The 15,896-nt window shown below is 41.4% G+C and overlaps 1 protein-coding gene across 1 annotated transcript in view; it reads right to left on the bottom strand.

Moving 5' to 3' along the window:
- Nucleotides 1–4,452: 4,452 nt before the first annotated feature.
- LOC137383243 (heparan sulfate glucosamine 3-O-sulfotransferase 3B1-like) overlaps nucleotides 4,453–15,896 on the bottom strand; it is a 217,080-nt gene continuing 205,636 nt past the window's right edge. The window contains exon 2 of the mRNA XM_068055760.1: nucleotides 4,453–8,119. Coding sequence (XP_067911861.1) covers nucleotides 7,501–8,119 — 619 coding nt within the window. The 3' untranslated portion in view covers nucleotides 4,453–7,500. The remainder of the gene's footprint in view (nucleotides 8,120–15,896) is intronic.

Here is a 15,896-nt window from a genome sequence, read left to right as displayed (position 1 = left end):
GCACAGTGGTTAGCACCGCAGCCTCACAGCTCCAGCGACCCGGATTCGGTTCTGGGTACTGCCTGTGCGTAGTTTGCAAGTTCTCCCTGTGACCGTGTGGGTTTCCGCCGGTGCTCGGTTTCCTCCCACAGCCAAAGACTTGCAGGTTGATAGGTAAATTGGCCATTGTAAATTGCCCCTAGTGTAGGTAGGTGGTAGGAGAATTGAGGGAAGGTGGGGATGTGGTAGGGAATATGGGATTAATGTAGGATTAGTATAAATGGGTGGTTATTGGTCAGCACAGACTCGATGGGCCAAAGGGCCTGGTTCAGTGCTGTATCTCTATATTCTTTCTTCATTCTTCCTACCAAACTGTATTACTTCCCACCCCTCTGTGTTAAATTTCATCTGCTATGTGTCGGCCCATTTCACCAGTCTATGTTCTCCTGAGGTCTGTTGCTAGCCACCTCATTGTTTACCACATTTCCAAGTTTTGTATCATCTGAAATCTTTGAAATTATGCCCTGCATAAAAAGTCCAGGTCATTAATATATATCAAAAAGATCCGTGCTCCTAATACTGAACCCTGGGGAACACCACTGTATACTTGCCTCCAGTCCGAAAAGCAGCTGTTCACCACTACTCTTTGCTTTCTGTCCCTTAGCCAATTTTATATCTATGCTGCCACTGTCTCTTTAATCCCATGGGCTTTAATTTTGCTAACAAGTCTATTATGTGGTACCTTGTCAAGTGCCTTTTGAAAATCCATATACACAACGTCAACTGCACTACCCTCATCAACCCTTTCCATTTCTTAATCAAAGAACCCGATCAAGTTTGTCAAACACAATTTGTCTTTAACAAATCTGTGCTTATTTATTAGCCCACACTTCTCCAACTGCCAACTAATTTTGTCCTTGATTATTGTCTCCAGGAGTTTCCAACCACCACTACTTTGCTGACTGTCTAGCTGCTGGATTTATCTCTCCCCTTTTTTAAGATGGGTGTAACATTTGCAATCCTCCAGTCCTCTGGCACACTACATACCAATCCAGTGTCTGCCTTCTTATATACTTTAAATATAGTACTAAAGATAGCACTGGCTTCACACACCAAAGGCATTCTCAAGATGATTCTGTCTTATGGTTTCGAACTATTTGCATATATAACCAATTTTAAATGGGTATATGATGTTTCTTTTTGCATAACATTATAATGTACAAATTGGACTCTAATGAACCAGCTATATGAAGAAAATTTGATCTCTACAAAGACATTACACTAGAATAATCATTCTTACTAGAATTAAGGCTCGCAGTTGGTTTTTATAAATAAATTTCATTTCTAGTCAGATAGAATAAATAAACAAAGGTCACTTTATAAAGAATGTGATTAACTATTGCAAGCTAATGTTTTTAGTGACTGTTCAGAGCTAGATATAGGATAAGGTGGGGGTGGGGTCAGGTAGAAGGTCAAGTACCTTGCTTGCGAAAATGTTACAAATTGTGAATGGCCTTTTACCTCAACAGCGAGTTTGTTACTGGTTAACACAGGTTTTGCCTTCCTTCGTTGAAGAAATTAGGAGCTTGAAGTTCTAATTTACAAAGTTAAGTTTCAGGTACTCTCAATAACAGCTAACGTTTATTCATTGTCCAAGATGTGATGAAGTGGAGACTCTAGCTGGACAAAGCCACAAGTGCTCTCGGTCCAATGCGATGAATACAAACACTTGACCCCTAACTGCGAGGGCAGCAATTAGGTTCAACAGGGGATTGTGCAACACTTCAAAAATCCAAATCCATGCAGTCAACCGCCTTGAGCAGTATTTGCAAGACCTCATTGAGCATCCTTAATGAGTCTGCAATCTGAGATTCAATACGGTTGTGGCCACTTTGGATGCTCTTAATGCTGCAGTCTATATGGTATTGTGCAGCTGGAGAAAGGCTTGCTCTTAAAATGTACGGCTGCTTTACAAAAGGGAGACACAGACACTCTTTAGAGCAAGGCTGGATTTTTGCATATCAATATGGCTGCCCCTGAATGTATTCACTCATCTGGCTAATAGGATCACCATCAGCATTTGAGGCTTTCACAGGCACTTTGGGAAACTTTAAAGCTGTCACTGAGAATAATTTGGTAGAATGTCACGAGAAACAAAACCCAAACACGAGGACTGCAGTCCATCACATCGAGCTGCCAGTGGAACTGACAACAAGTTCCAGCAGATGTGACATAGCCCCCCAGCGCGTTAGACCAGAGACAACTTTCATCTCGACGGGCTCCCTGCTTTTTTAGACATTTTGTCCCTGAATTATACAGTCCAGGGAGAATGCCAATAGGAAAGAAGTGTTTTTAATTGCTCGTGGTGACTTTTCTTGGCAATGATATCATTGTTCCTAGGCCAAGTGAAAAACGTGGAGAAAAAAAATTGCCATTCTCTTTTGCATTAACTGAACTTTTATTCTCTGCAACATTCAGCATGAAGCTACTACTTCCCTGGAACTACGTAATTTTTGACTTTCAAACAAAAAACAGAAAATGGTTTCAAACATTTCAAAGTTTTGAGTTTCATATCTACACACTAATTCAGAAGAGTGAAAGTATTTATAATGCAGAATAAACATGTTTAGTAAAATCTGCCAACATAAATATATCGGTCCGAGATCAGCATGAAAACTCACCTCAAAGACTTTCCCACAACTTGTATGTGCAGTCAGGAATTGATAAGGAGTCTTGATCATCTGGCAACCAATGCAGTGTCTACAAGATGCTCCTGCAGAAATCAGCTGACCTAACTGTGCATTTTCCTTAAGATGCACACACAGGCATATGTTTTGCATCTAGTGCATTTGTACTTGTGATTATTCACAGCAGAGAACAGAGCTGCCCGACTGTGAATCTGATACGAACAGTTTAGGCTCCGACCTTATGACACGAATCGCAGCTGTGGTTCACAGAACAGGTATCTTGTCAGCGTAAACCGGGTTAACCAGCATCCTGCACTCCAACTGAAACATGCATGAAACATGAGCAGTGCGGTGAATCACAAGAAAATTATTTTAACAATTGCCAATGGATTCGTGAAAATCATTTGCAAACACAGCATTCCTCAATGTGGATACAATGTACTAAGTATAAACCATACCTAACCAAGCCAAACTAAACCCAACCAACCAAACCATTTAAAAATGTGGAATATATCCAGGAAGATATGCAGGTGGAACTTTCAACTTCAGTGGAGGTACAAAGCTGGCAGTATCAGCCCATTATACACTTCAGCTGATTGTCCTTTACATCAACTTCAATGGAGAGAAAAATTGAGCAGCCAAAAGATCAGAGGGTTAAGAAACAGAACCAAAAGGGCACTTATCCTTTCAGTCTTTATCCTTTGCCCCTCCCCTGCACCCTCGTACCCCGACTGCTCCAGGTAGCAGAGATCCAGACAGACCAGTGAATCCGGTTTCACTGGAAGCCAAGCCAGCCCATTGCGCCTCACTGGAACGAAATCATCCTGCACCTATTCCAGGCTGTGCCCCAGGAAATCCTGGGACAATGTAAAAGAGGTGAAGATCTGACAGAATAGATCACCCTCCCCTTTGCTTCTAGGAACATCAGGTGTTCCCTGGAGGAAAGGATCAGCACAATCTGCTCTTCTATTTCTGATGATCCAACTTCAGACTGATATCAAAAATGTTGACTTAAAATAATACTCCTAAAACTAATTTTTAAATGACAGAGATTAGAGAGAGTCACTTAGTCTATAATATATATTTGTCTTCCAGAGGTAGGACAAAGTGTGGCCCCTTTGTAGGAACTTGTATCGTGTGTTACACTGGCCTGCCTCAGTTCAGGTCTTGCTCATCCCTGAACTCTAGAACATCTTGTGATAATAAGAGCTTATTCTGGAAAGAGAGAGATGGTCAGTAAATGTGATCAGGGTCTTTTCTTCAGTGCTGCTCAACTTCAAATTCGAAGACTACTGAAGGGTTCAAATTGATTTGATTAGTTATTTTCTATTGTGAATGCCTGATAATTTAATTTAAAACTGTACAGTCACAACATCTGTATGTTGTCTTTTTACAGGAGGCTTGGTACATTTAACCTCGTAGGTCTTAAATTACCTATGATTCTGAGGAAACAGGTCCTAGTTTGCCAATAAGCATCCATTTTGAGAAAATGCACTGCAGTGGCAACTGATTATTTTATCACATTTCAACCAAGATTCAGTTAACCCTTTTTATAATATGCCCCTTGAGGACCAAAGATATATTAGAGAATTGACAGGAAATTGACTGATCAAGCACAGAAGTGGAAAACACTGGCCAGTGTCTTACAGGCCTTATCTATATACATGAGGGATTGTGAGATATCATGACTGCTTATTAAAATTATTCTGTATAGAAAATATAAATCAGGAAAATTGCATATTACAAGCTATACTAAAAGACTGAATTACATTTTTTTGAGCTTTATATGGATTTTATTCGAAGAATGAGTCTTTGCTGTCACATCATCCAAGCAAAAGTAGCCAACAATTTGCCCTATTTTGAATAGTTCTTTTGAAGATTTCCTTTCTATTTTGATTTGATTTAAAGCTTAGCAGGATTTGATGAGCTAGCTACCTTCATAGGAAAACTGGTCTCAATTAAGTGAGACCAACCTGCTGGGACCTGAAATGTTATCCAGTTGAAGGTGTTGTCTAACTGCCTCAGCATTTGGTAAACTAAGCAGTTTCCAACACACTTCTCAAACTAGAGCCTTCTACTGGACAGTGATCGATACACTGAGTAAGATAAGGGCTTGAATGCACAGTTTAACTTAAATGCAGGAATTCCATTACTTATATAAATATCCAAAAAGCAAATGTACATCAATTACAAAATGTTTTCACTGTAGCAATAATAGCAATAGAATTACTCGAAATGCTGAAAGAGCTGAAGTCCTTGTCCTATCAGAGTGCTGTACAGAAACCTCCCTTACGAATAGACCAATACACTTTCTGATGGTGTATAAAATGAAGCATTATGTTTCAGGGAATTATCACTTTAGAAGCCAAATGATAGAAAATATGTTTTGTTTATAAAGACAAGAATAGTTTCTTCAGTCCAGATATAACTTCAATGAGAAAATATTACTTAGAATAACTTCTTATACATTACGGAGAGCAATGACTTGAGAGACTTAATTATCTGTCCGTCAGAAATAATTACTATATATATATATGTATATAGGTTCAGTGTTAAGTAAACTGTACTAAAATAATGCAACTCCACAAAAATGTAAGTAGTAAGCTTGGTGCAAAACATACATGACTTTAGTTGAACGAAATTATATTAGTTACTCTTAACCATACATTATGAATACAACAGTAAACCATATCAATGTCAATTAACAGTTTAAAGTATGAAATACACAAGGAAAAGCCAACATTTTCAGGATTGCTTTCTTTTGTCCATTGGCTTGTGACATAATGAAACATGGGGAAAAATTTTCCATCAAATGAGTTTCTCAAAGTAATTATAATTTGACTGTGGCATTCAGTACAAGACATAGTTCATGAGGCCTTCATATGTAGATTGCTTAACCTGCTTATGACAAGAAGGGTATGTGGCATTTGAACCATTTTGAAATGGTTGCATCTGTTTTTAAAAATGAGAAAATTTAATGCCAAGATGCCTTTTTTCATATCTGATGATGATTCAAATGTGATGATAGAACGTGCTTTCTTATCTAAGAGAGAAAACTTGCAGTAGATATGTAATCTGGGCCTCTTGCAGGATACAGATTGGTCACCAATGCTTTCTTTTCTATAAGGAAATACAGAGAACGCTTCCTAAGTGGCAAGTAAGAATTTTTAAGAAAGAAGAGCTTGCTCTTAACTGAAATTGCTCTTATCTGGGATTTTCTGTACCCGGTGATGGATTCAAGCACTGGAGTAAACAGTTCTTAGTCTGTGAAGTACAATCATATCCAGACCAATGAAGCATTATTTTCCCCACCTTTATAGTGAGGAGGGGATTAGGTTGTGGCAACTTCTACACTTTATTAAAAAAAATACAAATTCAAATTTGTGAAAGAAAATTCCAGGGAATTAGTACTTTGAATATTTTTGCTCATCTTCACTGTATTATGGAATATTCTTTACTTAAGTAATCTTACTGCTTTCTGTAAAGTGACTTTATTCAGCAGCAAGCAAGGTAAAATCAGGCGACTAGCTGATGTGCTAGATCAGACATTGGACATCGAATCTGACACTGAGTCATGTACTTGCTCAGGATAGAGACAGAGTTTCGGCCAAGGAGATCAAATTAAATTCAATTAACAGGTTCAAACTCTATTCAATTTTTCAGAGTATTTAATGGCCTGCAAACCCAACAAACAAACATCAATGGATGATATCTGAATGTGTGCCAATCTGTTCCAATGAGATTTCAATGGACAGAGTCAGATGCATGACAACATTTTAACCACCAGGTACAAGAGTAATAGATTACATGATTTTTTTTCATCTTATGAACGAGATAAGCAGTTAGCTACAAATTTAATAATTAAAGTTGGGTCAGTTTGATCAGATGTGTTTTTTTTATTGTCAATCTAAGCTTACACAATTATAATCAATTTGGATTTTGAATGCCACCCCTACCCATCTCAGACAACTGTAACCGAAGCTTTCCCAATGGGCAGTACATGACAGTGCCTAGTAAATGGGTCCAAGGAGGTTAACTCTGAACAGTGGTACGGTCCGCACACTTTGTAAGTGTTTTCATTGCTTGATGTAATGTTAAACATTATCTGTTTTGCCAGGATATCATAATGGAAAATACCATTGATGCAAAACATTTAATATTAAAAGGATTAAAATAGAAAAAAATCTCTACTAAAAATAGATACATTAATCTTAAACTGGAAAATGGATAGGAGAAATGTTTTTAAAACACCAAGCAAATGGTGAATCTATACCAGATGCACGTTTTACAGTTTAGCAGTCGACTAAATCGATTTTGCAATTCAGGATCAGATCTCAAGACCATCAACAGTCTCATTTGTTGGGGCCTGCATTTAATTTAACATGCTTCAAAATAAATGCCACTTGCCTTGGACAACACAATGACTGCTAATAAAGGATCCAGAATACTGCAGGAATAAAAAAGCCTAGCATTATTTATTTTTAATCTCACAACCACTAATGATTATCCCTAGAGTCACACATTTCTGGAGTGGTAAGGTCTTGCAGTTAATTTGCGATACCATCCAAGTGTGAAGGTAGCACTTAGGATTTTTCGTTTTTATGAGAATTATTTCTTTCTTTGCATTTGTCATTTTTGCATCTTTCTTTTATAATATACAGCATGATAGTTCTGACCAATAAAGATTCAGTACATGCTAACAGAATTGAGGCAAACATGACTGAATTTTACAAGTTTCCAGGAAATTCTGCACTCAAAAAAGGTTAAAATCAACAAACTTGGTTGCTTTATATGCAGCTAATCACCAGTTGTTTAGTGCTTGATGTATATTGTTTTACTCCCAGCCAAAGTCATGGCCCGTCATCTGGTAGAACTTCAGATTAAATGGCCTGTAGAACTCTTTGAGCCGAAGAACAACTTCCATATCTATTTTGGGATGAGTCCTTCCCTTTGATTTACCAAGGCAGCGAGGCCTGCTGCTGCCTTCAGGCTTCTTCAGGCAAGGGAAACCCTTGGTCTCATTAAAATAAAAATGCTTGTCAGTAATGACTCTCTTAAGCCCCAAAAAATCCTGCACACGGCCCATCTCACCGGCTGGATCACTAACGAGCCTCTCCCCACTCACAAAAAGAATCTTAGAAAGGGGAAAATACTGAAGCCAGTTTTCCAGGTGTTTGGCGTAAATCCCAATGCGGATGGCACTCCATGATGTATCAATGAGGCCTGTGCTAATGTTTTTAAACGTCAGCATTTGAAAGCTTGGAACACCTGGGTTCTTGGATAGGGTTTGGGTGTAGTCTGAAATAGCTCTGGTCACAGGGTTTCTGACCACCACAATCAGTTTGGTATCTTTTGACATGGAGAAGATCCGCTTCGGGGCTTCCTTAGTGACAAAATAACTAGGGGTTTTCTCCATGGTGATCTGACCTTCCAGAGTTCGAGGCATTAGGTTTCTACAAAACAAAGAAGTAAAACTAATTAAAATTAAGTAATTCAAAAGAGCAGTGCAAAATGTCAACTCATATATACATCAATACATTGTGATTCTGTCAAATGAACAGAAAGTGGAAGATATAAATTAATTTACATTCTTAGCATTGTGTTCCTTCCCTTAGGCTCTTACCTCCTCACACTCTCCTGCTGCTGGTAGGATCTGCCACTGATTTGTGGGACTCTTCCACTGTTTCTGAAGTCTACACTACTGAATACTAAACTCACAACTGGGGCATTAGTTCACTCGTAATTACAACCTCGCTTTTATCTGAAGATCCTTTACTTCTGTAAGTCATTACTCCATTCAGGTTAACATGCCATATCCAACTATTTTTAGTATGTTTGTGTTTAGATCAAGAAACAAGCCAGGTAGCCAGCTAAAACATACTGTTATGCCAATGTGTTTTGTTGAATGATAATTTTCTTTGGCCACTGACTGGAGATCTGAATTTATATATTTTTTTAAAGATAAGCTGCCAGCAAAGTCATCCTTTCAGCTTAAGTGCTACAGTACTAAAATGTCCACATTCCAGGCCAGTACCTTCCTAGAACAGAGTGAAGTAACTTGGGCCAGGTTAAAAGCCCTATCTGTTGAAGAGTTGAGGAACATAGCTGGGCAGTTAGAGATTACTCTCCGTCGAAAAGCTAGGAAGTCCGAAATCCTAAAACTTGTGGCCAACCATTTTAAAATTGACACAGAAGAACCGGAGACAGACATAGAATCTGAAACAGACAGAGGAACATTAGATAAGATACAGCTAGAACAGAGGAGACTAGAATTAGAATTCCAGAGAGAGAGGACAGAGAATTCCAGGAAAGGGAAAAAGAAAGCTTTTCAAACAGAGTTAAGGCAGCTCGAACTGAATAGGGGAAGACCCAATGTACCCAGTGAAGGCAATGCTAGTGAGGGAGTTACCCCTAAGTCAGGACTGGCTGCTGAGCTCTTAAAGTTCTCTCGGTTGATACCAAAGTTCAATGAGGGGGGGCGTGGAAGCATTTTCATCTCTTTTGAAAAGCTTGCAAAACAGTTGAAGTGGCCAGTAGAGAACTGGACACTGTTGTTGCAAAGCAAACAAACAGGAAAAGTCCATGAGGTTTATTCACTATTGTCTGTTGAGAGTTCATCAGATTATGAGATGACTAAAAATGCTATCCTGAGTGCATACGAGCTAGTACTGGAGGCGTACCGCCAAAAGTTCCGAACTCTCCAAAAGTAGCCGGGACAAACTTACATTGAGTTCGAAAGGGTTTTGCAACTTGCTTTTGACTGATGGATACGAGCACTTAAGGTAGACTCCACCTATGAAAACCTTAGAGAGGTGATCCTCCTCGAGGAGAGTGAAAACTCGCTTCCCCTTTCCATAAGACACCACATGCAGGAACAAAAGGTTCGAAGAGTCAGGCAGGCAGCAATCCTGGCTGAGGTTTATACACTTATTCACAAGCCCTTGCACCAAGAGAAAGCATTCCTTAGTCACCTCCAAATACCTGAAAAAGATAGAAGGCGGGAGAGTGATAGGAGGATGAACAGCAATGAGTGAGAAGGGAGAGCTGGAAACACAGGGGGCCCTCCTCAGGCCAAAAAGGAAGGGGCTGAGAAGAGGAGTGATGCCCAGAAGTTTGTATGTTTCCATTGTAACAAAGCAGGTCACCTTCAAGCTGACTGCTGGAAGTTACGGGGAAAACCCATAGGTTTAGTCAGGATACACCAGACTAATGTAGGAAAAGGGGCTCTGATGGAAATCACTGTGGACTAGGCTGTGGCTTTAACTGCGGCAGTAAAACCATGTAAACCTACCGTTGAGAATGCGGAAAACGTAACAAAATCCGAGAGTTAAGAGAATTTTGTGTCCAGAGGAAAAGTGACCCCATACCCTTCGGGTGAAGCGAGTAAGCCCATAGTCATACTTAGGGACACAGGGGCCACCCAATCCCTTCTGCTGGGAAAAGGACCTTTCCTCCCCAGAGAGTGCATTAAATGCTAGAGTGCCCATAAGTGGTGTCGGAGGAAAGTATATACCCATTCCTTTATATCGGATGCAACTGGAGTGCGACCTTGTTTCAGGACTGGTAACCATGGGGATTGTCCCTAGTTTACTTGTGGATGGGTCGACCTGCTCCTGGATAATGATTTGGTGGGGACGAAGGTGGTAGCTTCCCCAGTGGTTTTAGAAAGACTGAAAGGAGGTCAGGGAAACAGAGCAGTTACAGGAAAAGGTTCTTGGCATTTTTCCTGACTGTGTGGTGACCCGGTCCATGGCCAAACAGGCTCAGTCAGAGGAGGCCGAACTGGCACTGCTGACAGATTACAGACAGATGACCCTGCTGTCCGGTTATCTGAAACTTTCTTTGGGAAGTTAGAGGACCCAGAGGATGAGTTAAACAGGTCTTCCTTGGCTGAGGCTCAGCAAGTCGACTCAGGGTTAAAAAAGTTAGCACAGACTGCCCAAACTGAAGCTGAAGCAGAGGAAGATCCAGAGTGTTACAATTTAAAGGATGAGGTGCTGATGAGGAAGTGGAGACCTCCTCACAGACCTGTAGATGAAGAGTGGACAGTGCTTCACCAGGTAGAGGTGCTGCCGAGGTACTGTAGGGAAATATTGAGAATAGCTCACGAGATTCCAATGCCTGGACATGTTGGTAACAGAAAAACCCAAGCCCGCATCAGACAGCATTTTTACTGGCCACAACTCCACAATGAGGTGGTGGTGTTCTGTAAGATGTGCCACACGTGCCAGGTTGTGGGGAAGCCTCAACCTGCAATAAAACTTGCACCCTTGATTCCTATAGCAGCTTTTGGGGAACTATTCAGCAGAGTGCTGGTAGATTGTGTGGGACCCCTGCTGAAAACAAAAAGGGGGCTACCAGTATCTTCTCACCATTATGGATGTGGCTGCTCGATTTCCAGAAACTATGCCTCTAAGAACTATCTCTGCCAAGGTAGTGGTGGAGGGGCTAATCCAATTCTTCACTTGATATGGGCTGCCTGCTGAGATCCAGTTGGATCAGGGAACAAATTTTATGTCCAGTATTTTTCAAAAGGTCATGGGTAATCTGGGTATAATCCAGATAAAGTCCTCAACCAACCACCCACAGTCACAAGGGGCTTTGGAGTAGTACCACCAGACCCTAAAGACAATGATCAGGACATACTGCTATGAGTACCCCCATGACTGGGACAAAGGGCTGGGATTTCTTCTGTTTGCTAACAAAGGCTCACCCAATGAGTCCACTGGCTTTAGTCCCTTTGAACTAGTTTATGGACACGAGGTGAGAGGTCCTGTAAAACTAATCAAGGAGAGGTTTTTGGGACCCAGGGACAAATCTTCCCTGTTAGCTGTTCTTGGAACATGGTGATGTAGTCTAATAAGAGCCTGTGCAGTGTCATAGGAACACCTAAAAACCTCCCAGACAGCTATGAAAAGGCAGGCAGATAAACATGCCATGACCAGAACATTTCAGTCCAGAGACCATGTGTTAGTGCTATTACCAATACAGGAAGAACCACTGAAAGCCCAGTTCAGTGGCCCATACAGTGTAGTAAAGAGAATTAGCCAGGGGAATTATATAATTGACACTCCAGATTGTAGGAAAAAGCAAAGGCTGTGCCACATCAATATGTTAAAGCAGTATCACAGCCAGGAAGGGGACAAACAAGCACAAGTCTGTCAGGCAGTCAGGAAAGGGGAGGGTGAAAGGGACAGGGAGGACGAGTTAGAGGGAGGCCTGGAGGATTCCCAACTTGAACCCCCTACCATCCAGTTAGCTAACACTGAAATGTTAGGGAAATTACACACCGTACTCTCCTATTTAAATACCGATCAGAGAGGAGACCTAACAAGGCTGCTCACAGCACTTAACGGGATCTACAGGAACAAACCAGGGTGCACAACCCTAACCCTACACCATGTGGATGTAGGAGAGACCCCTCCCATGGTGACTGCAAGTCAAGTATCCTAACTGAGGAGGGATTGTGAGTCAGGCTGGATGAGCTGGAACAACAGGAAGAGACGCAGGATGAAACTGATACATGGTCTCAAGCTGCAAGGGAACAAAATCCAGCACTGGGTTAAAGTACAGAATGACTGAAGCACTTCAAGGCAGGCTTAAAACATTGCCTGACAAAGTGTCTTATGATGTTATGGTGCCATTTGGCCCACTTGCATTTATGCCAAGACAGCTAATCCATACAGATGAAGTCACCATTTTACTAGGTGACAATTGGTTTGCAAAGTGCTCTGCAAAGCAAGCTGTTGGCCTGACAGAGCACAGGAAAAGCCATGTACAAAAAGCACTGGATAATCTTCACAAAGTTATGAACACTTTTGAATTGAGGGTTGAGTTCACTGATATAGAGAAACTGGTAAAGGAAGATATTGTAGGTATACATGTGGAAATTCAGTGTATGCTGGAGCACAAGCTGATTGAGCCCAGTCAAAGCAGTTGTGCTCGTGTACAATCCCGGATAAAAAAAATTAAACTAGAGTATGGCTATGACAGTGAGTCTGATGAGTGTGCGTGTACAGTTTTTTAAATTTGTGGCCTCATAATGAAATGTTCCTGTTGTCACATTTCATTTCGCATGGTGAGGAGATGTTACGCCATTGTGTTTTGTTGAATGATAATTTTCATTGGTCCATTGACTGTAGATCTGAATTATTTTTTTTAATGAAAGATTTTTTAAAAACAAGCTGCCAGCAAAGTCATCCTTTCAGCTTAAGTTGGCTACCTAGTTTGCAACACTGTATCCTACATTGCAAAAGATTGAGGAGGGAGACGAAATGGCTACATTTCTCAGCAAGAACCAAGACCCAGGAAGTTTAAAGAAATACTGCTAATTACAAGGTTTGAATCACGGAGTGGCAGTCAAGTGACAAGCCCCTCCCCATCTGTGGTTTTTAAGCTATTTTTCCTCTGCAGCAGAGAAGAAGCAACTGAACTCTGACATGAGTAGACCTTAAGCGGGAATCCCTCTCTCTCTCTCTCTCTCTCTCTCTATTCCAGCTTGATAGCTTTCAAATCCTGCCTGTTGACTGACCACCTTTGCATACTCCAGCTACAATCAGAAACCTCTTTGGACAAAATCATCCACATCACTGTCTTCAAGAACCAACCGAACTAATCATCTACCTCTTCAAACACAAAGCCTTAGGACCACCGAATTCAGCTAGAAGCCAGCCGAATCACCAAACGCCACAGACTGTATACTCCTCTTTTCTATGGACTCTAACTCAACCAATCTACCTTTCCCCACTCTGTAACCTATTTGTGTCCCTAAACCTCCAGAGTGTGTGTTAGAGTGAAAGTTGGTGCATTGTTCATTTTATTAGTTCGGTTTAGGTACAATAAAGTTAACCTCTTTCTTTGCTAACTCAAGAAAAGCTGTCCAATTGATTACTTACTTGCTCTGATCATAACAAGAACCAAATACCTACTGAATTGGCCAGTACATCCACTTTAAAAAAACAGTTGTGGTCAAACAAGGAGAGGGAAAAGAGGGAAGCCCTTTGACCCTTCCTCATTTGATTGTAACAATACACAAGCAAAGGGCAGAACAATGTTCCCTGAGTAAAATGGTCTTACCTCGGACAGAGTTATGGACAGATTTTCACAAAATAATTTGCAAACTGGACTGAGATGGCCTAAGCTCAATTCACTGAGGATCCGCAACAACCATGTCCATGAGAGAGAGAGAGAGAGACACACACACACACAAAATGCTTCCATCTCATATACACAGGTTGGAGACAAACATTTGTCCCAGAGGGGAAAGGAAGAACGTGCGTTTATATAGCTCCTTTCACAACCTTGGGACATCCAATGGAGTACTTTAGGAGTTTAGTCACTGTTGTAACATAAGGAAATGCAGCAGCCAATTTGCATAAACAGCAATGAGATAATGACCAGATTGTCTGATTTAATGATGTTTATTAATGGATAAACATTGACCAGCAAAACTCCACAGCTTTTCAATTCGTGTCATGGGATATTTTATGTCTACCTTAGAGAGCAAAAGGGACCTTGCTTTAACATCTCACCTGAAAGATGGCACCTCCAACAGTGCAGCACTCCCTCAGTACTGCAATGAACTGTCAGCCTAGATTATATACTCAAGTTTGGAGTGGGACTGGAACCCACAACCTCCTGAGGCAAGAGTACCGTCACTGAGACAGGACTGCCACATAAGGAACAAAGATTCTAATGCACTGCTCCTAAAAAATGTTTTCAATTTCAACCCATTACATATATTTTTTTCAATTAATTAGTCTTAACTGTAAAATTTTAAAACATTTGCAGCTCTCTGTCATGTTTTCCATTATGTTTTTAGTTGCCCATGTGGTTGAGATGTTAGATATCCTACCTCTAGCTGGAACATTGCAATTAAAGGCCCAGTAGCACTTTGACTAAGGGGGAAAAGTTAGCTAAGGCCCAAAAATGGGCACAGGGATCACATCGCACAATTAACCCATGCCTATTCATTCTGATGCAGGCAGCTTGCAAACTTTGTGCTCACTTAAATGATTTCAGCATGCAGCCAACGGCAAACCAGGTGTTGTGTGACTGCATACCTGAGCAAGGGATGCAAATTTGTGAAAGGCTAGCATGAGTTCAAGTAGCCTGCGTGATTTAAAGCCAAACTGCGCCTCTTAAAGGGGAGGTGCATTTTGGCTTGAGCAGGTGCTGGAAATGATTGCACAAGTGATTTTGAGCTAGGAAAGACACAGGAATGGCACGGGTTCCAAGGATCTACAACTCAGCACTGGAGGCCTTAGTGCAGGAGGTGGACAGGAGGAAAGATCTCCTGTATCCAGATGGGGCCAGGAGGCCTTCCTGGCAAACTCTGAGAAGGAAATGAAAGCTGACAACTAGGCAAGTTAATGGCAGCAGTGCAGCCCCGAGGACCAGGATGCAGTTCCCAAAGTAGTTCAATGACCCCACATGATTGGTCAAGATTTGTGAATGCATCTTCAAATGCCATATCTTACCAACTGCACCACTAGCCTCAGAAACTGCTCAAATCACCACACCCACCAACATTCTCTATCAATTGCAACTCATATCTAACATTCATAGCTTCACCTCACCCTCACACACTTAGCTGCAAGCCTAACACCCACATCTCACAGCTTGCACACTGTCAGCTATCAACCATGAGAGTCACATCACCCAGATTACACCAGACTAACTGACACACCTCCCTCTCTCTTGCAGGACAAGGTGATGCACAACCGAAGGCAGCAGCAGTTAACCGATGGGGAAAAGGCACAGCTGCCTGTCCTCATCCCAATGGAGGAAACAGTGCTCGCCGTCATTGGAGCAGCCATTACCGAGGACATTGCCAGTGGTGGGGCTGAAAGGATAGAACATAATGGTATGCTCCTACCTAACCCTTCTCCTCACATCCCACTTCCTCCTCTTAGTTGATTCCCAAGCTGCAGATAGTGAAAACTCACATCTCTTGCCTCACCCTCACGTCCCCTCACCACAACCCTACCATTTTTTCTCCTTTCAGATAGCCAAGAACTACCACCTAGCCAGGCAGTGGTGCAGAAGCAAGAAACGGAAGAGAAAGAAAAGACTGATGATGATGAAACACCATCACTCGAAGATACCCGCAGCCACCAGTTCAGATACTAACACTGTGCGTACTTTAGAGGGTAGCATCTGCACATGGTGAGTTATCGGGCATGGTGAGGGTAAGATCTGCACATGGTGAGTTATCGGGCATGAGTGGCC

The sequence above is a fragment of the Heterodontus francisci genome, chromosome 24, assembly GCF_036365525.1.
Source record: "Heterodontus francisci isolate sHetFra1 chromosome 24, sHetFra1.hap1, whole genome shotgun sequence".
Taxonomy (NCBI): Eukaryota; Metazoa; Chordata; class Chondrichthyes; order Heterodontiformes; family Heterodontidae; genus Heterodontus; species Heterodontus francisci.
Note: the sequence above shows the minus strand (reverse complement) of the source record. Positions and strands in the feature narration are given on the sequence as shown.